The sequence below is a fragment of the Phalaenopsis equestris genome, unplaced genomic scaffold (assembly GCF_001263595.1).
Source record: "Phalaenopsis equestris unplaced genomic scaffold, ASM126359v1 Scaffold219108, whole genome shotgun sequence".
NCBI lineage: Eukaryota > Viridiplantae > Streptophyta > Magnoliopsida > Asparagales > Orchidaceae > Phalaenopsis > Phalaenopsis equestris.
The window spans coordinates 55501-82530 of NW_018237501.1; the positions used below are offsets into that span (position 1 = coordinate 55501).

Genomic DNA, 27030 nt, shown 5'->3' on the forward strand with positions numbered 1-27030 from the left:
CCATCCATCCATCCATCCATCCATCCATCCATCCATCCATCCATCCATCCATATAGTTATAGATAGATAGATAGATAGATAAATTTATTAAGAGTGAGCATATGGGCAAACGAGTTGGGCGTGTTTCAAACAATGAAAGATACCAACCCATCCAACTAGAAAATTCATTAGTCCATCAGGCTCATGTGATTCAATAAAGGTTATTTTTGCTTGAATGCCCAATAAAAAAATTATATATATATATATATATATATATATATATTATATGTGTGAATATTATTCACATAAAATTGAGAAAAATCGTTTTAAAAATAAATTTATTTGTAGTGTATATCTTTACTAATAACAATATAGTCATATATAAAGGCATAAACCATAGAGAATAAGGATAAATAAGATGCAAAAATGAGCAAAAAATAAAAATATACATTCTTATACTGAACTTTACAATGGGTATTTAGCTGATGACTGTATTTTGCTTAAATTTAAATACAACTGAAGCAGTGGAGCCTACAGTAAAGTGAACAAACATTGAGATAACTAAATTATTGTAAGAGAAATTCATTAAAAGTGAAGACTGCTGAGTTTAAGCCATGCTACAGTAAATGAACTAAATAATCTAATTCAAATAACAACAAAAGAAATAGGAGGTCCATAAACTTCCTCACATTTATAAACTATCACGGCACTGATTCTCAACAAAACTTCCAGTGATTGTTGCAGTTTACGCAAGTCACAAAAGTTGTCGTTGGTTCATCAGCACTTTTAGTCTGCAACTGATAATAAGTGCATTTTCTCTGTCCACATCGACCGCATCGAAACTGATCGGTTGTAGCTTTCGGAGGCCCTCCTCTTTCAGAATTAAATAAAGCCTTCTCTTGGACCTGCTTATTCGTTGTTTTTCTCTCATCACTAGCCATCTCTTCTGCTGTCATCGTGATGAGCCTCTCAGGGGGTATGTGCCCGAGGAGAACCCTACGACGAAGATCCGTGTTCTTAGAATCCTTCAGATTGAACATTATTGATCTATATTTAACTTTTTGTGCACCATTCGACCGTCCTAGCTTTTCGAACATCGCCGACTCTACAGTAACTGCAACACGAATTGGATCACATATGTTTATTTCATCAACCACGTCTCTCACTTCATCCCTCAAATCCTCACTTGCCTCCTCTGAAACCTTTACGAAAGCCTCTGCAAGGAGTTCCCTGAGTTTGTCTCTCACAGGATCGTTACATTTTACCATTGCAGTGAGCTTTGGAGGTCCAGTGGGAATGGAAGGGTTTTTGGAAAATGATGTCTGTTTCTCTTCCTTAGAGAACCTTTCCACTTTGATAGTCTCTATTTTATTGCATCTTTCATAAGACAAACTGGCTGATTCATCTTTCATGGTTTTCTCAATTTTGATGGCATCTGATCGAGAAATTCCGATAAATTTTCTCAGATACCGAGCATCTGTCTGATGCGAAATTTTCGAGCTTCAGGCTTTCAGATTTTGAGTGCATGTTAGTCATAGATGAAACAGATTTTGAATTTTTTTCGATTTTGGTAGCATCAGATCTCTCGGATTTGGTTTCAGTTTTGGTGAGGGTTATTTCGTTGGAACTGCTACTTTTCTTGCCATCTTTGCTGGTCTCCTCAATAACAACATTCTTCCAGAATTTGAACAGATCAGTAGCAACTATTTGAATCCTAGACTTGGGATGTTTTGTGAGGCTGCGAATCCGTTTGCCAACCTGGACAGGAAATGGCATGAAATTCAGAAGGTTTTGAAATAAACAGAAATATTTCAAATAGTTATCAGCAGAAAAATAATAGAATAATGAGCAGCAGTAACACAGCAGAATTATTCCCTTCAGTAAGCACAAACCAAGTGAACGGGATTGCTTTAAAAGTCACAATAAGGAAACAAATCAGTACAAAATGGAATCAGATTACATTTGAAAAGCTGTTTGGTCTGTTGATTTGGCAATATGAACCTTAGAGTACTGAAAATTTATCAACTGCAAGTAGAGTTCTAAGATGGAGACCGTAACAGCCACGACGTTATAGAGTACAACAAATATAAAGAAACTAGCTTTTAACCTCATGAAATGCGCAGATTACACGGTTTAAGATTTTTTCTAGATGATCTTGTACGCAATATTTATAGATTTTCAAAAACTATAACCAAATATATTAATTGAAATAATTCATAGTTAAGAAATCATATTTCTATTGTAGACCTTAAAAACTGTTATCATGCCTAATAAATCATCTTTATAATATAACACGTCAATATTTTTACAAAAGGAAATAGGAAATTCAACTCATTTGGGGGCACATAAATAAGCCCAGAGGTCAGATCTCGTCTTACAAACACTCAAATTTAATTTACTTGAAATTAAAATCTATTATCTTCAACAGAAGTTCTAATTAAATTAACTCAAATCACATTCAATTCAATAATACTATGGAACAACGTATGAGCATTGCACATTTTCTGCTGCTATTCTAGAGCATGCATGCATAACAGATCCATCAAATCAACTAGCCTTGAGATCTTACAGGCTTAAACCACAGAAGTGTCACTGAAATTAAATCACCAAAAATTTTGATAGATGAATAACTCACGAAGGTGAATTAGAAGAAAAAGAGTTCAAAAAAGAATGTTGAGATCTCACAAATATATGAAAATAAAATAAAGGTCAATTGATGAAGCAGTTACAGCAAAAGAACTTTTTTATAATATCAAAAGGGCCAACCATTTGTTGAAGCCTTGAAGTTTAGCCTTCTGAAAAAGACTAATGATCTTTCAATTTCGTCACCCCAAAAAAATTAAACATCAAATGAAAAAGTTATCCGTACATAACAAGACAAGAAAATTCATCTTATGGATGGTTTCTTAAGGGTTTTTTGTGCTATCTATTAGCTCATAAGTTTCCTGGTGGTATCAAAGAAATTACATCGCCAAAAGTTTGACGGATGAATAGTTCATAAAAAGTTGGAACTAAAAGGTAAAAAAGTACATTGGCATTTCAAGAACATATTAAAAGGAATTTATCCATCAATCGGTGAGTTGTTGCAAGATCTTAAAGTAAAACTATAGCAAAGAAACCTATTCATATAACTACAAGAAGAGAATGAACCATTTCTTGAAGCCTCGATATAACTAAAATGAGAGAATCAATCATTTCTTGATGCCTTGATGCTAGATGCCTACATTTTTTAAGAAAAGACTATTGATACTTCAATTCCCTTGTCAAAATAGCTCGTCTCATTATTCAGATCATTTTCTCTTCCTAACATTCCCGCTCACCTCAATCTCTCTTGTTGCATCAAGCACTCATCTCTCTCACACCTATCATAGCTTATGAAGCTCTGATGTTACCTATTCATTTACAGTTTAAGATAGAAGGAAAATAGATGAGTGTAGTATGGGATGAAAAATCCCACCTTCTGGCTTTCTTATGTTGTATATACGATTGGTTCTTGAACCTACCATTCTTAAAGCTGGTGAATGAATCTTCCATATTTCATCCTTACATAGTATCCAAAACTAAGTTCTCCTGGGATTAAAAAAATATACCAAGAATCCAACTCAATCGTCTTATGAAAAAATGAGTGCATGTGTTCAACTATAAACCATCTACCTAGAATTCAACAAATGGTGTTTAAATCCAGTTAATCTTAACAATATTAGATCATCTAATGAGTAAAATATCAACGACACAATCAAATACATGATGTTGCTGCCGACCAATTATAATAATCCACACAGAATAGGAAAGAACTAACAATTGTTTCTCAACAGCACACTTCAGAACCTACAGTTATCCATAGAAAAGACTGCAAAACATATCTAGCAACAGTAAAAGTGCTTACAAAATGCATGCAAACTATTGCAGAGCCCATGGTAATTCATATAACAGATTGCCATTGATTATGTTATGAAGCCCACAATCAAATCGGATGATAAAATACGAAATCATGGAATATACAAAATAAAAACATATCATAACGCATCAAAACACTAGAACAGTAAAGCAACATGCATTAATTTCAGTTTTCTACTAAGAAAGTACAAGGAAACAATTCTTATACATAGAAGCCTTTCCAAGTTTACCTGCGTTACAAAAAAACCAACCCACCTACTTTCCTTTACAGGGTCTTTGAAGATTCGCACACCAAAACACTAGAACAGACATGCACCATGCACTACTTTCAGTTCTCTACTAAGTCATAAAGAAACAATTGTTACATAGAAGCCTTCCCAAGTTTACCCGCGTTACAGAAGACCAACCCACCTACTTTGCTGTACAAACCAAGTATCATTGAAGATTCACGCATGCATTGTCATTACAATATAATATGCTTCGCATTTGCACAAAAAAGAAGAAAAAAAATACAACGAGGTTGGTAATGACAAAACATAACTCTAAGCTGAAATTAAAAAAAAAAAAGCCAAGGAAAACCCATGCAACAAATGTATTTCTTATAGAGTTTGACACTTACAATATAATAGTAATACGGAAGTAAAAGGAGGTGTGGAGTGTATTTCCAATGGACAGTAGATGATTAGTATAAGGAAGGATGATTCTAGGAGTGGGTGGTTAAAAGACATATAAACAGACAAATCATCAATTCTAAGTTCAATTTCTGAAAAGCCAAGGAAGAAAATAACAAATAAAATCCTTTTGAAATCTGGCACAAATGATATGATGGTAATACATAACTCGAATGGGATGTATAGTGCATTTCCAAATGGTCAAGAAATTTTTGCAAGATATAAATTAGAAGTAAATGGCTAATAAAAGTAACGGTGATTCTAGTAGACATTTACTTCATATCGATAAGTGCCTTCAATTAAATGAAAAAAGTAAATTAAATTATAATATAGAATAAACAATATACAAATAATCAATCATAAATGAGGATCTAACATTCTTAATTTTCTTTCAAGTTCACAAAAACATTCTTTATTTAAAAGTTTTGTGAATATATCTACAACTTGATAATCACTTCCAATCAATTTTAAGTTTACATTTCTCTTTTATTTATGAACCCTAATAAAATGATGTATAATATCGATATGTTCGGTCCATGAGAATGAACTTTTTGTTATGTTAATAGCACTAGTGTTATCGTACTTAATCAAAATGAATTTAAACTTGATTCTATAAGCTTCTAATTGTTGCTTCAGCCATAAAAGATGGGCAACATAGTTAAGCTATGCACTCTACCTCAGCAATGAATAAAATCACAAAAGTTATTTCTTAGAAAACCAAGACAAGTGAAAACTCAAAAAAATGACATTTTAATGTGCTATATCAATAGATCTTGCATCCAACATAGTCAACATCAGAATAACAAGACAAATATAGGGTACCATAAACCTAATCTAAGAGTGTTTATCAAACAATGAAAAATCTTGACTATAAGATGAATCTTTTGGATCATAACGAGCACATAAACTATAAGAAATATAAAATCAGCCTCCTAGCAGCAAGATATAAATATGAATCTATCATACTCCTATAAAATTTGGATCAACCAATTTTTCTAATTCATATAAATTCAACTTCATAGTTTGGCTTATAGAGATCATACAAAGTTTAAATTTCATCACATAAAATCTACTATGTAGGTCATTAGTGTATGCTTGATTTGATATATAACATACCATTTTCACTCTCCTTTCAAGTCCTAAAAACGTCCGAGTTCTCCAATTATGATCAAATCAAATTCTTTAGACATGGTTATTGAGAACACAAGATAAAGAAATATGTTTTTACTTCCACATAAAATATCATATACATGAATTTATACAATGATTATTTCATCTATTATATTCTTTAGTAAGGGAGCATATCTATTTTACTTTTTTAAAATCATTATCAATCAAAAATGAGCTCAATATAACACATCAAGTTCAAGAGGCTTGTTTCAAACCACATAGCATTTTCTTTAATAGATGTGATGTGTAATATGGATTGGCCCGTCACCATATCTAATTTACGTTTTTAAATTCATTATCGATCAAAAATGAATTCAATATAACATATTATGTTCTAGAGGCTTGTTTCAATCCACATAACAATTTCTTTAATATATGTGATGTGTCAAATAGATTGGCCTGTCAATTGAATGTGGTCGGGCGTATACTGCTTCTTCTCTCATCCGCCATTGGTACTCGACAACCGGTGCTCGACAACTAGTATTAGGCCAGGGGCCTGTTAGAATCTTCCCTGTCCCACAATGACTATTTCTTTGTATAGAATATGGATCATTTAAACTTTCCAAACCAAGTTATTGTTTTATAAAAATATTTTCATTAATAAATTCATTCACAGATATGTTAAAAGCAACGTAATTGCCTCTAATCTTGATATAGTTACAAAAGGTCTTACAAAACCTATACATTCTATTTATGTATCCTTGTGCAACTAATCTAACATTATTTATAATAATATAACATGAGTTATCTAGCTTATCCTTGATTACTAATTTTAATCTAATCATAATTTACTCCTAGGATCTCAAGAACAATTCTTAAAAATTATTTCTAACAAATTAATTTAACTCATAATGCAGTGCTATAATTCAAAAATTATCAGTTTTAAAGCTTCATCAAATGATTAGAATCAACTTTTTTTATAAATATTGAATGATTCACCTCCTCTTGTACATGTCTGAGTCTTAATTCCTAAGGATAGAACATCTCAATCCATTATATAAATAACCATTAAAAAAGTCCCTTTCTGGTAATGAGTCGGCTTTTTCTCTTTTAAACTACATTTTTTATTATTTTTATATCTTCCTTGATATTATGCCAGATGCAGTCAACTCAATTCTCACCAAACATTACATGAACTGATCATTTTACTAATAGTTTCATTTAATAAATTCTCTATAATCTCTTTCGAACGATCTTTTGTCATTATAAACAATATAACATTTACATCCAAATCCATGTAAATGATTAATCTTAGATTTCTTTACTCAAAATAATTTGAGTTTTCTTAAAGATTGTTCTAGGATAAACTTTATTAATTGCATAACATGTACTTATTGATTCTAAAAAAGACCATTTTGACAACTATATTCATCAAACATAGATCAAGCTAAATCGATCAATGTTCGATTTTTTCTATAACTATTTTTTTTGGGAGTCCAAAATGCTAAAAATATATGTTTAATTCCATTTTCCCTACAATATTATTAAAATAATATATTTTCAAACTAACCACCATGATCTATTTAAATTCTACAAGTCTAATATCATAATATTCTTTCAACATATAGTCTTAATTTTCTAAGCTCTGAATGACATTTTTGCTAGCAAATCAGCCAAGTATATCTTAAATAATCATCTATATCACAAATCAATAAAATTTTCGGCCTAAACCAGTGGTGTAAATAGGCCCAAATAAATTCATATGAAATAACTATAGTGATGTCGTCACTGTCAAACCATGCTTCATTCTTAAATGAATTATTAGTTATTTTCCATGTATCTAAATAAAAATTATACTTTGATAATCCAGATATAAAATCTAATTATAAAATTTTCAATAGTGTGGGTATCTATTGCATGAGAGGACCTTCTATGTCATAACATCATGAGTGATAGAATTTGAACAAAATAAACTTCTATAATCCATATTTTTAATATTAATCAAATAAATTTTAAAATGCCTATTTCCTACGAAAATAAAATTATCATTTTTTTAATAATGCAATAAAATGACTTAAATATAACTTATAATCCACAATCATACAATTTACAAATAGATTTTTTTTTTTGTTTTGTTTTGAGCCAATACCTAATCAGATCCTGTTGATGGTTGAGGTGATCTTCTAACTCATTCAAACCGAGTAATTTTCCTTCCGGTATTACAATCAAATGTTACAATAACCATCATCTCTTAGCTCCAGTAATATAAAATTTATTTTATCTCTATATATGCACCTTAAGCATTCACTATCCAAACAATACATGCCTTTCTTGATCAAAGGTGTTCAATAAAAGCAAATCAACAAGTTAACTTAACTTGCTTGAGATCATTATTATTATTATTTATATATATATATATATATATTTCCACATGCTTTACTTTTTTATTTTAAAAAATAATTTAATTTATTTTTCAAAAATAATAAAAACACCTAAATATTATTGAGTGTTTTTAACCAACAACAACAACAACAACAAAGCCTTAATCCCACTACGTGGGGTCGGCTACATGAATCCTTTTTCTCCGTTGCGTCCCATTTAGTGTCATATTTTCATTTAGTTCTAGTAAATTAAGATCATTTTTAATACAATAAGCCCAAGTCTTCCTAGGTCTACTTCTGTCTTTCTTAACACAAGTTGAATTTAAAACATCTACTCTCCTAATCGGATTATCTAATGGTCGACGTTTAATATGACCAAACATTTTATAAAATACCAAATATTTTTTATTTCAAGCAAAAATATAAACAAATAAAATTAAATTAAAAAATTAAAGACAAATAAAAAATCAACTCAAAGGCCTCTTAAGGATTCAAATTTATTTAATCAACCTACAAATAATGTGCTTTGTAATTTAACAAGTGTTAGCATGCGGAAGCTAGTCGTAGGATAGCTCTGTAAATTTAGGTAAATTAATCCTATGCTAACAATTTGAATAACAGAAATTGCTTGAATCTTAAAGTTTGAGTTTTATTTTATAGGTTATCGATATCCATATAAAGGTTATCATGACGCCCAGTTAATTATCGAAGATTTAAAATCTAACGTGGCAACAGAAGTGAGCAATTATATTTTTAAATTTCAATAATCTTATCTATTTCAAAATGCATATTTAACTTCAAGTATGTTCTATTTTAGTTAAATTTTTTATATTGTTAGACAAGAAATATATGCATGAAAGATATATATGAGATGCATGATGTATATGATAGACATGATATACAAGATAGACATGATAAAAAAAAATAGACATGATATAAAAGATATGCATGAGATGATAGAAAAGATATGCATGATGTAAGACATAAGCATGAGACAGAAAGATGTGTCTTTGAATTAAAACTTGTTAATTTTACAATTACTGAAAGGCGAAAAAGTATTTGGCACTGAAGTTCTAAAATGTTTAAAGAGGAAAAAAATTTTGCTGAGTTTGATTGCCCTAAGGTTCTCATGATTGAAAGTATATCTAAATCTGAAGGGGTTCTGGAACTTTCAAGTGTAGGTGAGAAGTCTCTTTATGACTCAAACCCCAAAGAATCAGATATCACAGTTCATGATTCTGAAGAAACATTTCCTAGAAATAGTGATGCTATAGTTGGGAAACTAAATGTGATTTCTCCCACTGAGGTTATGAATTCAGATAGAGAACATTGACGTAGTTGCAAGTAAAATCATCTGAAACATGATGAACACAACAGAAAAAGGAGTTCCTCATCTGCCATCAAAACAAACAGAAGAACCTGATGCCATGACAAAAACTGTTACTTGGGTTGTTAAAGCACATTATGATATTAAAGAGGAGTCAGTTGAAATGTTTGACTCATTAATGCAGCTGAACAAAGAGCATGACGAAATGAGAAACAATGAAAAGTAGACCCAAAACATTCATATGACCATGAAATGCTCGACTGTGAGCTGCATGATGAGAAAATGGCTTCTCCATCTAATCTTGAACAAGTAAAATGCAGTCTTAATATGGAGTTTAATAAGATCAGACCTGAGGGAATTGTTGATTTTTTCGTTTCAGCAAATAGTATATGCCACACTACCCTTGATGAATAATTAATAGAACTGGCAATTGGACCTAGCTTCAACACAAATGGACATGAAAAACCTATATGCCAAAATAATCTTGCTACTCATGAGCTTTTAAAGATTGTGAATCCCCTTCAATTTAACTTTCTGATACCAGAATTTTGTAAGTCCTAAAGCAAAACCCGCAAGCAGTGGATCCCAAAAGCCAGAAGAGGATCTCATTTTAAAATTTCCTCCAAACAAAGGAATTCATAAAACCAAGATTTGCTCTCATCAAAGCCACCAGAACTATCATTATACTCATAACAGATAAATAATTAAAGGGGCGATTACATGCATACCACCCAATTCATTCACTGTTGTGGTCGAATGAAGGAAGCAACCCACTAATCATAAACTAGTGGAAATAGAAGATGGCATTTCATAGAAAGTATAAAGGCAGGGGATAAAAAACATCCATTTCAACGGCACAACTAATTGACTCATCCATCACAGAACCAATTACATGCATGCTTCCGAGGACTGTGAATCCCCTTTATTTTAACTCAAGTAGAATTTGCATATTCTTCTAAAATAAAAAGAAATGAAGACGGACTACTACTTCAGCTAATACTTTAAGCCACACTCCCAATTGGTTGCATATCCAACTATTTCCCAACCTCTGCTCATTAAAGCAGCGGTTGCCATTAAAGACATGGGTCATCCAAGTTGCTTATTGCCATGGCACGTGATGAGGGCAAATCTGTGAATCACCATAACATAATTGCCCTCCAAGAGGGACAAGCTTTCCTACAATTGAATCTGATATACTTTTGAAACCCAAACCACCAGCAGAAATTGGTTTACAAGGTTTAGAACAACTTCTCCAATGAATGATATGATCATTGTTAGCCCAAAAAAATTTGCTAAAATGATTTTCAAAATTCTTAATGATATAGGACAACATTTTCATCATTTGCATATATGAATCTCCCATTCACAAAAGCTGGTCGATTATTGCTAATAAGAAGATGCAAATGAGGTTCAATAAGTTTTAAGCACAAGGTCGAACATCCCCAGCAGTACCAGATCAGCTTTCTGAGTTCAACCATAAGCACTCACAAACCAATACCATATTAGCTTTTTGAACACAACACAAACCTTTACTACGTCATTTCTTCTCAAACAATAGTTAAACGAAGATAAGCATAATTATAATTGAAAATAAAAAGATAAGATAAGAAAATGATAAGGTTGCATTTTTGGAAGAAGACTCTTCTTTTGCACATTCTCTAATACAATACATTAGAAAAAGTGGAAGATGAAGCATCCATAACCCTAAGAACTAAAATGTTTAAGAACTAAAAAATCTTATTTGAAAAACAAGAAATAAATAATATTTTCATCTTCTTTATTTGAAAAACCATAAATAAATAATATTTAAAATAACTTTTCTCTTACACTATCTTTTCACACAATCACTTCTGCGCACCCAAAAATAACAAAGCACACAAAAATAAAGAGGAATTTCCCGGGCTATTAGGCTGCCTCATGCACTAGATAAAGATCTATGCCATGATCTCAATCACAAATACAAGAACCTTAACGGCAGAAAAAAAAAAGAAAAATATGAAAAAGGAAAAAAAAAAAGAAAAGGAGTATCAAACATTCACTAATTGATATATGAATTTGGAAACAGAGCAATTGGTAGCACCCTTAAAGAGCAATTGGTAGCAATCTTACACATAATACTGAAATCTTAATACTACAACAGAAATAAAGAAAACGTAAAGTTTTTAAAAAGCAACATGACAGGTTCATTCATGATTGACAAATGTCCTCCACTATTTGCTCACTCAAAGCTACCATATCCGATAAATCTTCACCCTCTCAAGTGTGTGCATCCTGTGAATCCATTTCTAGCTGTGCCATGGTACGTCTCACATGGAAATTGTATGCTTCAGGTGGGATCTAGAGCAAATCATCTTCTACGACGATGAATTCTACATCTGATCAGGGGTGATGTCGTCGAATGAAATTGTGTAGTGTCATAGTGGCCACTACTATCTACACTTGTTTTGAAAATGGATAAGTAGACATATTATGTAATATAGCACACTTCTTCTTTCAGACTCTGAAGGCTCTTTCGATCACGCCGCGCAAGAAGTGTCTTTTATTAAATAATTTTTTCTTGTCATGTGCTACCCTGCTTGATCTTTCAAAATCGGGGATATAATACTTTGTATCTGGATAAGACTTGAGATCCCCTTTGTAAGGGATATCTGACGTAGACCAAGTAGTACTTACATATTCAATTATGGTAATTAGCAACGCAAAGATAATACCTAACGTGATTGCTATAGATACGTACCTGGATGTGGTATGGAAAACTATGTCTTCAATTTCTAGTAGCAAACTTGAAAACACGGCTATTGTGTGAGCTTTATTCCCATCCAATCATCACAAAGGTAAAGCATATATTGAAATCACATACGGCCATCACATTTTGTGTAGGGGAGCCACAGCGTCCGATGTAGGCGACCTTCTATGTATCAGAAAGTTGTGTATCAATGTGTGTTCCGTCAATAGCTCCAATACAATCCTGACGTTCAAGATACTCTTTTAGTATTTCACATGTATATCATTTTCACGTATGAATGTTATGTTAAAGCAATACCTTGAAGAACAATATATATCGAGGATTATTTGCAATATGTGTGGGAACGGACTGGAATGTTGGATGATCGAGCTTAAGTATCTTGCACGCCAAACTCATAAAAACATTCAAACCAACCGAGGAATATCTGCTGATGGTTTCTAATGAATGTTGCAATTGCTCTATAACTCCTCTAATTGATTCATTCTGTGATAAGATGTACAGGGTTATTGCCAACACATCTCTTCTTGTCGTTCTTATTGAGTCGTGCAACCATGAAGGTTCCGAAGTTCATTAAGCAGGTTGAGAAATATCTCTTTCGTCATACGAAACATGTTGGTTAACCGTAACTCACCGATTCATCTATCCCCAATACAACTCAATGTCATATAAGGGATTCAGTCAATGTATGTAAGATAATAATGATATAGCAAGATCATAATTAGAGCGACATTACAGTTATAGTTAACTTGTTCTTCATTCATACTATAAAATAAAGAAAAGGACAATTTTTTAAACTTGATAAATAAAAACTTAAGCCAATTGAAGTGATACATAGAAGGCAAAATGGTGGATATTAAAATCACTGTATAATAGAATAAAAGACATATGATTGTGCTTCCATGAAAAGAAGTAAAGATTCCATGACAGAAATATTAGAAAGAACTATAGGAAATAAAATACAAAATGTCTTAATCAGTCAATCATCCATGAAAGAGCGTAAGTAATCGAGTCAAAATTTCGGATCCAACTTCATAAAAAACTGTATGTGGGTTGGGTCTCCTAGCAACTTACATAGTTTACATAGATCTGTGTTTCCACCTTAACATCAGGATATGTATTTAGGAGCCGAAGACACTCCTCAATTGAGTTGTCCTGTGAGGGAGCATACTTCACTTTGCAAGATTTAAGCAGTGTGTCTATGGTTTCTTTGATGAATGCGGCTCCTTTTTTCTTATTGTCAACCCTGGGACGCTTTGACACGCTTGTGAATTGAAAATCTGTGTGGATTGGGTTGCGACCTTCTCCCGACTCACCAATCTGCTCGATTTCTAAGTCCTGTGGTAAACAGCTAAACCCCAGCTCACTTGGGGTAAAAGCATAAGTTGAATTTTTTTGGTTGCTGGCATATTTACAAATTTTATTAGTGAAACCATTTTAATATGAAAATTGATGTAAAAACAAGTAATCTTAGGTATGTATTTATCTCTAATTTCTGAGACCAATACTCTGGTGCATCAATTGTCTCTTTCACTGGATCCCAACCTAATCTCGTTGATCCTCTTTTGAGTTCATTTCATTTTTTCCAATCCTTCTTTAATTGATCCCACTTATTTTTTAGTTTTATCAGATTGTAATCCCTTTTAGTCAGTTCCTTGAATTTAACCATAAGATTTTGCCCCCCCCCCCTCTTTACTAAAATAGGCAGTGAGTCTATTTCCCAGCTCGACCTCCCTCAAATAAAGATCACAAAATATAATAGTGATCTCCCTATCCCACATGATCGATAATCCGACCTCTTTAGTTTTACTCATTGTGTATTGTCATATAAACGGATTAGCACAAAATATCTTTTTTCATAACACGACATCTTCTAGAAAAACATATAAGAAAACTTCAAATAACTAATCATAATAGAAAAATTTGTCATAACATAAAAAAGAAAAACACAATTTAGGCATATTCTTAAAATTAATTGTGAAGCAAATGCTATAACATTTTGAAGCATCCAGCATCTCAGTGGTTTATTGCCACTGTTTTCAAATTCAATACATCTCAAATCGTGGACATTTAAAACACTACTTTCATCCAATGATATTATGCTTTCAAAGAGTGAGTTCTTGGACAAGAAAACAACATAAACTTAGGGGTATTCGAATTGCATACCAAACAATTCTTGCAGCTCAACACAATAAAATATGGCAAATCAATTGTATCCATTTTAATGAACCTTTAAGGTCTTCATGCAGCTAATCAGAATAATACATGTTAGGAGAATTCATATTGACGTTGGCTTTGTCAAACCAATTAGCACAAAAATTCCCTTCATGATGTATATGAGACATTTTATAGTTAACCTTTTGTAAAAGTTATGGATATCACGTCATAAATAGAATATATTGTAATTATAGCTTTTTTCCTCTTTGAAGGATACAATGAGCCTTACGGAGACTATAACATCATGCTCAAACCAAACGTTGCTAAATTCAAGAGAGAGAGCCAATTAGTGGCTAAACTTAAAACACCACAGATAATTTGAATGAAAATTTAATCAGCCTTCATTGTTGCATGTATCATTCATTACTGCATTGCCACAATCTTTCAGTGTTCATTGTTGCACTCTCTTACTCTCAACATTTTTCAACTAATTGTAGCAATTATTGTTGCGTTGTCGCAAATATTTTTCATTTGCAGCCACCATTGCTACATCGCCACAATTTTATGTCCTCCATTATTGCACTCTCTTCCTTTTCCTTAATTTTCTATATGAAGCCTTCATTGTTATATCTCCATAAAAATTTTTCATTGTTGAAGCATTCATTACAGCATTTTCTGTATTTTTTTTCTTTTCCTGTGAACATAACCACAATTTCCTTCTCCATGAACAATGATAACAATACCCACATGGCTTTAATCATCAGTTCTCTTGGACTCAAGATGAAATCTAAATATAATGGGAGAGATGCAAAACATCCATTTAGCATATGGGTTGAATAGAAATAACTATCTAAGTGATTATAATAAATTAGTAGGTTCTCCAAGGGAAGGAGAAAAATTAGGCCATTTCAAAAATTGATAAGCAAGTTTAAAATGCACAACATTCATTCATCAATTGAATGGTAGAGAGTAAAAATCGATCTCCATCAAATTTGCCTCCACAATATTTAACAAAGCCCTTGAATTCTCCACCATTCTTATTCACTTAATGCTACACTGGTGATTCATGAAATTGTAACTACGAGCTATTGAAAGCATAAAGTTCAGCATACATGAGAGAAGAGCCAACCGTATGTTTGCAGATCAAAATCGAATGGATTCCCTTGTAGCGTAGAGCACATGAAGAAACTAAAAAAAAGGAGACAAGTTTACCTGATTGTGAAGAATTGCGAAGGAGAGAGCGACTAGGGCAGAGATCGTGATTGGATATGGTGTGGGCAGCGGAGTAATATGCAAGGAAGAAATGCGGCCAACAGGGATCATCCTGCGGGCAACATTATTAGCAAATTTGAAAAGGGGGGTTTTTGAAAACGTGGGAGAAACGCGAAATCAAAACGGTACGGTGGCGATTTCAAAACGCCGCCTGTTGTTATAAGCTGCCCCAAAAGGGTCTGTTGACCTCATTTTTGGTGAGGTCTAGTCTTCCCCTTAGGGTTTAGGATTTAGCCTTAGGGATCTCTCTTCGACTATCTTAGAACCTTAGAAATGGGACCGGCCTCGTTCTAGAAATTGAACCTACTTCTGTACTCTTTTGTGGTTTCGCGTGTGTGGTATCGTCTTCTAGCACTTAGAATGATGAAACCAACATGAGGAAGCCTAAAAGGAATTCCTATAGGACCTTTTGAGCCTTAGGGGGGCCTTTGGCACAATTCGCACTCTCGCGCGCACAAACTTCGCAATTCAAAGAGTCGACACGTCCGATCGTCACAATTCGCATCGCTTGCACCGTTCCCTGACCTGTCGAAAACTCGAATAAACTTTTTGAGACGATTGATTGCGGGTCGAAATTTTGTGAAATTTGAATTTTGACGCGTCTTTTTTGACCTGATTGTCACCGAAGTCGTCCGAGCGACCCCGAATGACAACGGATTACACCGATGCATCCAGAATGTTGATTTTACCTAGGGAGGACAGTCATTTTGTTACGGCACCGCGCACGAATAAATTGCATGAAATTTAATATATATATATATATATATATATCTATCTATATAAAGAAAATGACAACATGTGATTTTAGAGGTAGCCCAATTTCAGAATAATGCATGATTTAGTTAGTGTAATGTGTGTGTGTGTGTGTGTGTGTTAATATATAAAAAAAAACGAGTCATCGTTTCCTTTAAGGGCCCGACCCTAAATCCCTAAACTCACGCACTCGGGGTTACCTCTCCTGTTTTTTCCCCTCCCATTCGCGTGCCTGGCCTTTGCCCTTTCTCGGTCTCGAGCCAACCGAGCTCCTCCTCCGCGCGAGAGAAAGTTGACCTCTCGTTCGTCATTGCCTGACATCTTTTGCACGCGGCCCTCCTTCCCAAAGCCGCGCCAGTCTCCCCGAGCTACGGTTTTCCTTTCCTTGGTAGTTTGACTCTGAGGAGCTTGCTCCCTGGTACACTCGAATAGCAATTTTTTCTTCTTCCCGATGCTTCCTTCGCTGCCACTAGGCTCGCCCCTTCTTCTTCCTGGATGATTCGGTTGCTTCACCTTCTGTGAGCAGAGAATGCGTTTTTTTTTTCTTTTTTGGCCCGATTCGAGTACTATGTGTGGGTTGGGTGATCTTCTTTCTCTTTCCTTTCCCTCTCTTCTCAGCCTATAAACAGAGTTTCTTTTGGAATTTGTGGTTGTTGAAAAGTTTTCTAAGGAGTTGAGAGGTAGAGATTTTGGCTGTAAGAGGAGTTTAGGAGGGAGATTTCTGTGAGAGCATCTCCTTGACATTACTTCTTGTGTTGCAGTGTTTTACATTTGCAAAAAAGAAGGTACCGCTTCTTCCCCCTTACTTCGGTGCCTTGCTCCCTCGCGGTTTTCTCTCTGTCGAGCCTCTTGCTTGGTTAAGTGGATAGTGCAGCATGCTTATATGATATCACACTTATATTTTCTTTGAAATATTTGGTACTCAAGCATTTAGAAATGGAAATGTGAGCATGTTTTAGAAATTAGATTTGGATATTTGCTTAAAGTGGTGGAGATATGACATGTTTTCTGTTTATTGTATCATATTTATGTTGGCAGCGATTTGGATAATTAAAGCATGGCTTTAGAATAATTTTACTCATCTTGCAAGCATGTTAGAATAGGGAGATTATTGTTTGTCTCGTTCCTAAATATGTTCTTACTCATTATTTATACATTTGTTTAATGAAAATGGCATTTAAAGGCTAGAAGATATATATTTCCTTCTCCCCTCCCCTTCCTTAGTGTCTTGCTTACTTGCGGTTCTTTTCTCTCTGTCGAGCATCTCTTGCTCGGCTCAGTGGATAGTACAACATGCTAGTGTAGTTTGCTTTCTTGTATTTTGAGATATTCAGCATGCTTAGCTAGTTTACTTTACTTTCATGTATTTCAAGATATTCACTTTACGAGCATGTAGTAGTTCTATTTTGGGAGGTTTTAAAGGCATGAGGATATTGCTCTAACTTTCATTGTGGCTAGTGTTGGAGGTCTTAGTTGCAGCTTGGTTTCTGACCCTCACTTGGCTTGATTTTGGCTTGGTTTAGAGGCTCGGTTTTGGCTTGAAATGGCTAGAACTTTAATTTTTATGAAAGCCTAGATTTTAATATTGCTGGGCTTGGTTTTGGTCCTTGTTGAGCTCAGTTTTGGCCCCTGCTGGGATCGGTTTTGGCATCCTAAAGGTGTTTTGGCTTAAATATACCAGGTGTTTTGGCTTAAATATACATATGGTGAAGGAATTTATGTTGATTTGGAGGAGCTCCATAGCTATTCTTGTGTAAAATATATGGCAGTTTCATTTTTTTTTATGTCTTGAGGGTATGGAGATGTTTTCTATTCTTTGGTTGTAACCCGAATTCAAACCCTAGTTGCGGCTCGGTCTTGGCTTGACTTGGGAGCTTGGTTTACTTGTTTTAGCTCTTACTCGAGAGCCCATGATTGATTCCTTAAAACTTGTCTTTACTCGAGAGTTTTGATAGCTTGCTTTGCTTGCCTTTGGCCCCTACCCGAGAGATTGCTTTGCTGGCTTTAATTCCTACCCGAGAAATGACTTAGATTCTTTTTGATTTTTGTTGGTCTCGACTCTTACCCGAGAGCCTGTTTTGGGCGTGCTGTGTTGTTTCCATTCGAAGGTTGTTATTTGGTTTTGATGGATTGATTTGGCAGTTTATAAGGCCGCAATTTGATGTTTGCTTGGTTCCTAACCGTGGGTTTGTGATGTGGTTGAATCAGCCTCCCCTTTTGGTCCTTACCCGTGAGACCTAGTGGAGGTCGTTTGGTGTGAGTTGGTCCTTCTTGCTAGGCTTGAATGGCTCGAATGTTATTGATGAATCAAGTTTGTCATCCAAAAAATTATAATCACTTTAGTTATCCTCTTATGTTTATCAAGGAAGCACAGTAGCCATTGGTGATTCTTTTGGTCTCCTTAGCCGTGAACCTTATTTGTTGTTTCTTGGATCGTGGGGCTTAGCAGATGTTCCTTGCTGCCCTAAGCCGTGAGCCTTAGTAGTTGCCGAGTTTTAGCTGATGTTCATCCCTTTGCATTGACCCCGGCCGTGAGCATTTATTTAGGTTCTGTGGGAAAATTTCATGCTCATTTGATATATAAGGCGATTTAGTAATTTGAAAGTGGGAGAACTTTGATTTCGGCATGAGTTTGGAAATATTAGTGGTGATTTCCCCGAGATCACTTTCATTTGAAATTTGGGAGATCTTAAACCCTATTTTGGAAAGGCATTTAGTTGGGATGAATTAATTTCATAAAAGATGTCGTTGGGCTTTGGATACAGGCGTTAGGAAGTCATTTTTGACTCGGGTTGGTCCAATTCTAAAAATGAGAATGTGATTTTGGATTGATTCAAGGATATTCGGGTCTTCCTTTTCAAGCATTTTTGTCGCGAGCTTTGAAGACTGATCCATTCTCTTTTTTCGGTGTTTTAGATTGATCAGTGCATCCTCTCTCTCACCCTATTTTTGTTCTTTTTTTTTCCTTGCTTCTTGGTTCGTTCTTTTTTATGTTTATGTCCGATGCATAAGTATGCATAAGTGTCCACGTATAGTACGTGAAATCATCAAGCAAGGTCGCAAGTAGTCTTTTTGGGGCGTACGGTGTTGATGTTTTTGGGGCGCGTACGGTGTTGATGATAAAGATACATCGAAGATAGAGCAGAAAGATGTCATATCCTATAACATCAAGATCCATGCATTTGATGAAAAATAGGAGACGGTATCCTTCACCGACATAAGTCTAGCGGAAGTTGGCTCGAACCTCCTCAGTGGGTCGGCGATCCTATGCCTGACAGTGTAATCGTCTTGTGGACAATAAAAATTGCCAAAAATCTATTTCAAAATATAAGTTTTGATAAACCCTTTTTCAAGCAAAAACATAATTTTCTACGAAATAAAAATTGATAACTTTTTTTTGCATGTTTAAAATTTGTATGCATGTTAAAAACATAAAACATATTTTAAAGCTGGTTGTCCACCCTGGTTGTCCACTGGTTGTCCACGTGACGAATACCTATTTAGGCTGGAAAACAGCCCTCTAAGTGAGGTTCAAGACACGCTTCTAGACGAGTGGCGGGGTCTATAAATTCGGGGGGTCGGGGGGCCCCCGGTAGCCTTCGCGGACCCTCGAGCCTCCTCAGGTGATTGGCAGTCCCACGCCCAGCGGTGTAATCGACTCGTGGACAACAAAATTTCTTAAAAAGAAAATAAAAGTTTTGATAAACCCTTTTTCTAGCAAAAACATACTTTTCTACGAAATAAAAATTGATAACTCTTCTTTACATGTTTAAAAACATGTTTAAAATTTTTAAAATTTGTATGCATGTTAAAAACATAAAACATACTTTAAAGCTTGTTGTCTACCTGACGAATACCTGTTTAGGCTGGGAAACAGCCATCTAAGTGAGGTTCAAGACATGCTTCTAGACGAGTGGCGGGTTCTATACATTCGGGTGACCCAGTAGCCTTCGCGGACCCTCGAGTATAAATATATATATCTGAGCCTAGCCCCATACGAGTACTTGCGGTCCCCTCACCAGATTTTTTTTTTTTGTTTTATCGAAATTTTGGGACAGGGCACTCGTGTTACTTTTCCTTTCTTTCGGGGTTTCTCCAAGATTTTTGTGGGTTCTTTTTCTTTTCTTTTACTTGAGTCTTTTCTCGTTGATTTTCTCGAGTTTTCTATCATGAGTCGTTGTTGCACTCTTTTCGGATTTCCTTGACGAAGTTTTTTCCAGACTTCGCTTTTTGCGATGCATTTAGGTTTGCTATACTTAAGAAACAGTGGATCTCACGGGCGTACACGTTTGCTTTACATTTTACAGCACTTCATTTTTCATGTTTCTACCTACTACTGTTTTGTCTGTAGAATATATTATACTTGTCTTGTTTCTACCTGCTATTGTTCTTTCTGTACAGCATGTTATACTTGTCCTCTTTCTGTCTGTTACTGTTCTTTCTGTACGACATGTTATACTATTCTTGTTTCTACCTGCTACTGTTCTACATGCATCCTATTGTTTGTCCTGTATTGCACATTTTATATTATATAGTTTTAAGCATGCCACCCTTTTTTATATAGGACATTTAGAGGACTATAACCATAGGGTCGTTTGATTTGACATCTTGATTTACCATCGTAACTGGACACCATATAATACTTAAACTCGTCACGGCAAGGAGCTTGGAGCTAGCGCGATGGGCAGCACGACCATCTTCAACAGCAGAACATGTCTTCCTCAGCAAAATCATTACTTTTCCTAGAAATTAAACAACAATCCATAGGCTCCCTCTCCCCGATTCGCGAAAATCGTCTCCTCCCCCTTCACAAATCCTTCACCTTTTATTTAGGCATTCGTATAGCTCTGTTGCACGATTTAAGCCCTAACTTATTCTAGGTTCCGAGGTTGTCGTCCGATACGACGTAAACCCTCATATCTTCTAGGCGACTTGTGTGACCGTGTCACCCAAGTATAAGTCATAATTAAATAAAATTGGCAAGATGAAACACCTAAATAATTTCTTTTCAAAACTGAAGTCAAATCATATGATAGACCGGGAAGTCATCAGAGTTCACCTCCAGATCTATGGTCTCCCCTAGTTTCTCTTCATTTGGATTCCTCAACAATGTTCCAGATTCGAGTATTTCCCCTTTCACACATCTTCGTCCAATTTCGTTGAAAAGTCTTATTCTTTTAACCTCTTTGAAGATAGTATTCCCTGATTTTTATCGAGAGTTTTGTTAAGTGACTTCGGTCATTTAAGATGTAATTAACTATAGGGATTTGCTCTTATAAAAAGCTTTTCCGAACTCAGCCTAAAATAAACCCTATTTAATTCTTTGTATTAAATAGGGAAACTTGTCGGCAAATAAAACAGATTCTCAGACCAAACGGATGTCATATATTTCTTAGTTTATTTGATCAAGTCTCATCCTCAAATCTTGTGTTTATCCCTCGGAATAGATACAAGATTTGAGGTAGAGCGTTTTAATATAAGCCCGAAAATAATCAATATCAAAAAACACAAATTATTTAGAGTCTAAGGTACATCACTATAAATAGTTCCACACAAATCTTAATTTCAATATTTGATGTTAATAACAAAAGACAGATGCTACAATTGTTGCGAGTAGTAAGTTTGGTAAATAAGTAAGGCATGTACCAGAAAAGCCAAACTTGCAAGCCACTGAAAAAACTAGCAGGCAAGCATTATATTCTGATAAATATAGGGGAAAGGCATAAAGCTAGTAGGTGAGTGCATCTGAAAATACATGTATTAACTTGAAGATGCCTCGCTCTGTCCCCAACTATTCCATCCATGAATGAGCCCAGATGCATTCATAGGCACCAAATATGAAGTCCTTCCATAACTTATAAGAATATATAGAGAAAAAGTTGATTTTTTTTTAAGAAGGGAACAAAAACTTGCAAAAGAAAGATTAAGTGTACGTCATCACTTTACCAATTTTGAAGCATAACTTTAAAAAAATTATAACAAAGTATCAATATCAAAAAACACAAATTATTTAGAGTCTAAGGTACATCACTATCAATAGTTCCACACAAATCTTAATTTCAATATTTGATGTTAATAACAAAAGACAGATGCTACAATTGTTGCGAGTAGTAAGTTTGGTAAATAAGTAAGGCATGTACCAGAAAAGCCAAACTTGCAAGCCACTGAAAAAACTAGCAGGCAAGCATTATATTCTGATAAATATAGGGGAAAGGCATAAAGCTAGTAGGTGAGTGCATCTGAAAATACATGTATTAACTTGAAGATGCCTCGCTTTATCCCCAACTATTCCATCCATGAATGAGCCCAGATGCATTCATAGGCACCAAATATGAAGTCCTTCCATAACTTATAAGAATATATAGAGAAAAAGTTGATTTTTTTTTAAGAAGGGAACAAAAACTTGCAAAAGAAAGATTAAGTGTACATCATCACTTTACCAATTTTGAAGCATAACTTTAAAAAAATTATAACAAAGTATCAAAGTTAGAAAGTAGCTTATTCACATTGTCAAATCAAACAATAATTAAAAGGGTGAGATGGGGTAGGTTAATGGTGTAAACTTACCCTAGATTTGAAAAATAAATAGAGTGATATTGAAAGTATTGAAGCAAAGTTCTCACATATTAAACTCCATCATTTAAGATTGTTAAAAAGAAGTTTTATAATTTAATAATCTTCAACTCATATCTAAAAATTTTTGGAAAAGGGCAGCCCCTCACCTAACAAGTTAGAAGTACCTTTGCAAGTCAACGCCCTATGCTTCAAGTAATTACACGTCAAAAGCCAAATTAAAAGATAACATTTGCTGGAAGCCTCTTCGAAAGAATGTAAAACGCGCAAAAAGAAATGAGAAGCTTCTTCTATTTGAAGGATTGATAGCCATGATCCATTTAATAAGAAAAGAAAGCACAGAAAAGCATGGCGAAACTCAAGAGGTAAAGAAGGGTAATTCTGAATGCTTCCAATAAAATTAAAAAAAAAACTTGTAGGATAACCTGATATTCATACAGTTTGGTTGGATCAATTCACCTATATTTATTAAATAGATGCCTTTGCAAGCTCTCCTAAATTTGCATCCCCACAGAAATTGACAATTAAACCATTAACACCCTTTCCTTCAAGCTATATTATTCCAAAACTCCAAGCAAAATTTTTGCAGGTGAAATATGCCGTAAGCTTCTTTGACAGTGCATTGAAAACAAGCAAGAAGAAATGAAAGATTAAATTTAATAAAAATACTCATAGCTATGATCCCAGTTGTTGACTGAAAGCATACAAAAGGAGGGATACTAAAAAGGTTATTTAGTTCATAAAGGTCAATATAATCATCTAATGGCCAAAAGAAGGGAATTTTAAGAAGGATCATTTGAAAAAGTATCAAAAAGCTTTCAGGATGACCTGAAGTTAAAAGTTTCTTTGCACCAGTTTTCCTAAGCAGACTAAATAAATGCCTCTACAAGCTCTCCTAAATTGGCATCACATGTGGGCTATAACAATTTATTCTTCATACATGCTTCGAGTTCAAAATTAAAAAAAATTTAGGGACCAAACTTCAAACCATAAACAAGTTTATTATATGTATCAGTGTCAGTGATCATTGATACTGATTTTCTAAAAACCAAGAAAAGATCAACACTCAAACACAGAAAATGTAGAGCTTAAAATCAACCACTAACAAAAATTTTTAACATACCTACGCATACTATATTAATAACCTAAGATTGTCAATTAAGCATGGCATGTACAAAAAAAGTGAAACTTGCAAACCACTTAAAACAAAGGGGCGTTTACAAAAATAGTACACAATTCTTATGTATTTACACATCTCCTTTCATATGTACACACATAGCACTCAAATCTTTAATATCTCATAAAATAATACTATTACCACTTTTTAATAGTGAAATACACATTTTCATGCATAGGTTTCAAGCACCAAAGTGCTGCGTATGTAAATATGACAGTTTAGTTGTCAGAATTGTGTGCAATGTGTGTGAATTTCCCAAAACCAAATGACAAGCAAGCATTACATTCTGATAAAAATATGGAAAAAGGCATGATCTAGCTGATGATTGTATCGAAATGAAGAAAAGAATAGCCAGTAAATGCCTCCCTCTCCACATTTATTCCATCATGACGCTTGCAATATTTCTAACACATCAAAGCCTAGACATTTTTCAACAAGAAGTCCGAAAAGTGAATGCATGAAACCGTGAAACTTTAATAGAAAGAACAATCATGCAGCACTACTCACCAACATCTAAGTCTAGATTCAAAAATATATAGAGAAGGCACATATCTCCTAAATACTCTTAGAGAGGATAGCCAAAAGGCCCTAAACTGTACTCTATATTACTAAGAGACAACTATATTGACTGAAGAGAACAAATCAGGTAAAATGACGAAGAAGAAAGAAGAATTCTTTGCAGCTACCAAATCCATATAAAATCAAGTAACATAAAACCTCTGCCCAATGCAAACAGTGCCACACTAGTGGAGTCCGTCAGGCCCCAATACAAGTAATTGATCCCACAGGTAAATAACACAGATGCTTCCAATTACAGGAAGTATCAGATCAACCTGAATTATTTTCTCTACTGTTATAGGATGTAGCCCAAATAACTGGAAGTGGATTTATCTTGCTTCAAGAGGATCTTAAAAAAGCAGAAAAGAACCTTCTTCTCCAGTAAAACAGAAATCAAAGTTTTTAACAAGCACTCATAGTACTTTTGTTGGTAGGCTTCAACTCCCACCAAACAGGCATCCAAAAAAGGCACTTTGCATTATAGCATGCTTTGCAAGAAAGTAATACAATTAGTAAACTAATAATACAGGCTCCAGAGGTATCTAAAGTCCAGTATCAAACAACACGATGCTAGAAATAAACCAAACCTAACAAATCAATAAATGTGGCATTTACATACATTCCACACAATTCTTATGTATTTGTATATCTAACATCTAAATTTTCATATTACATGCATAGAACTAAAATGCTCGGTATCAAATAAAAAATTAGCACCGTCACTAACTTTTTTAAAGTGAAATACAACTTTTCATGCATAGGTTTATAACACAAAAATGTTATGCATGTAAATATGATAGTGTTAAATATATAAATAAAAAAGAATGATGTGGTAAGCAGACACCTTAAGGGGTTGTCTAGATGCAAGTAGTTTAACTTGTATAAGATCTAGTAAATCCAATAAAGTTGAATTTTGTAAATATTGATGTGCTTAAATATTAAAAATTGTTTGGTATGATAGATGTTAAATCAGACTAAACTATGTGAAACTATTTGGCAGCTTATTTAAGTTTTATAAAATTAAATTTAAAATTTTATTTTTAATTATGTTAATAAGTAATTAAATATTTACTAGACTAATTAATCATTAATAAAAATTTATTAAACTAAATATTTATCAAGCAATAGACTTGTCCATTAATCAATCATCAAGTAGTTTTTTTAGACTAATTATTAATTAATTATAATTTTATCAAATTACTTAAATTTTAATAAGTAATTCATTTCTGTTAATTAATAACAATGCAGTTACACATAAGTTCATCTAATTATAATTATCTTAATATATATATATTAATTACTAATTTTTAATCACTTAAATTATTAAAAATAGCTTAAATAAAATTATTTTAAATCTGGAAACCTATCTTCTCCTTCCCCCCTCTCCTCGCCGCAAACCTCGCCTACCTGGCTTCCCCGTCTCCCAGTTTCGCCCGAGACCATCGCCTACCTTCCCCTTCCTCCTCCCATAGCCGAAAACAATCGCGACTAGAGCTAGCTGGGAAGACAACGACGGGATCGCAGCGTACAAAGATCTCCAAAACTACCGTATATCTCCCCTTTCCACTCCACTCCGCTCCTACCCGACTAACTCTCGCCTTTCTCTTCATTCATCCCACCACGCTTCGCGCGCTTCAGGTCCTCTGCATCGCGTAAATCCATCTTCCAACGGCAATTAGTAAATCCGGAATTTAAGGCAAAAAGAAGGAGAAAAGGGAGTTTAGATCCTGTGGGATTTAAAGTTGTCATTTTTGCTGATTGGCAAAGTTTAGGTTAACTCCCGCTATCAAACAGTCTCTAAAATATTATCTTAAAAAATAAAAATAAAAGTACATATAAAAAGATTCACATAAATCAGCAGGAGAAAGCAAGATGAGCGAAATATGAAAAAAATTTCTAGAACTCACACAAAACCAGTTCAGATAACTACTCAAAATAATCAGATGTATGATCAATATACACCAAAAAAAAAGTTTCAATTAAAATCTTCCTGAAATCGGGATCTTACAACAACAAACAACAAGCTTCAACAACTCAAAATCGAAAAAAAAAATTTAAAAAGAGTAAAAAAAAAAACAGCAGCTCAAAATCCGAAAGAAAATTAAATCAGAAGATAGAATCTTAGGAGCACCTGTGTGTTCACCAGATCCTTTGTGGTGACATCCATCCTCCGCAGCCGTTTTAGGGCATCCACGCAGCGATCCTCCTCCGCCAATCCACCGCCGGCCGCTGCCGCCTCCGCAGCCTTCTCAGCAGCATCGAATGCACCTAATAGCTCCTTCTCCATTGAGATAAACAAAGCAGAAAAAGCCTAGGGAGTCGATTAAAACGTAGGAGACGACCGGGTGCGGAAGGCTAGAATCTGCAAACCCTAACTTCGTGGACTTGCCGATATTTTAACAGTAGAGGTGGAGTATGCCTGCAAGGTAAAA

General features: G+C 34.3%; 1 protein-coding gene across 1 annotated transcript; it reads right to left on the minus strand.

Annotated features, from left to right (window-relative positions):
- Positions 1-458: 458 nt before the first annotated feature.
- Positions 459-27030, minus strand: LOC110037374 (transcription elongation factor TFIIS-like). The gene is made up of 3 exons (XM_020742006.1): positions 26730-27030; positions 1525-1737; positions 459-1460 (listed from the first exon to the last, which is right to left on the minus strand). Exons 1-3 carry the CDS (start codon positions 26883-26885, stop codon positions 696-698), a joined length of 1134 nt encoding a protein of 377 aa, XP_020597665.1. The 5' UTR covers positions 26886-27030; the 3' UTR covers positions 459-695.

Bases quoted from the DNA above. Each gene is read 5' to 3' on its own strand.
- LOC110037374 (XM_020742006.1), bottom strand. From the start codon at position 26,885: ATGGAGAAGGAGCTATTAGGTGCATTCGATGCTGCTGAGAAGGCTGCG. The intron at 1,738-26,729 runs GTGCTCCTAAGA...TTTCCTGTCCAG, and splicing joins AGGATCTGGTGAACACACAG to GTTGGCAAACGGATTCGCAG. The intron at 1,461-1,524 runs GTTTCATCTATG...ATTTCGCATCAG, and splicing joins TCGAAAAAAATTCAAAATCT to ACAGATGCTCGGTATCTGAG.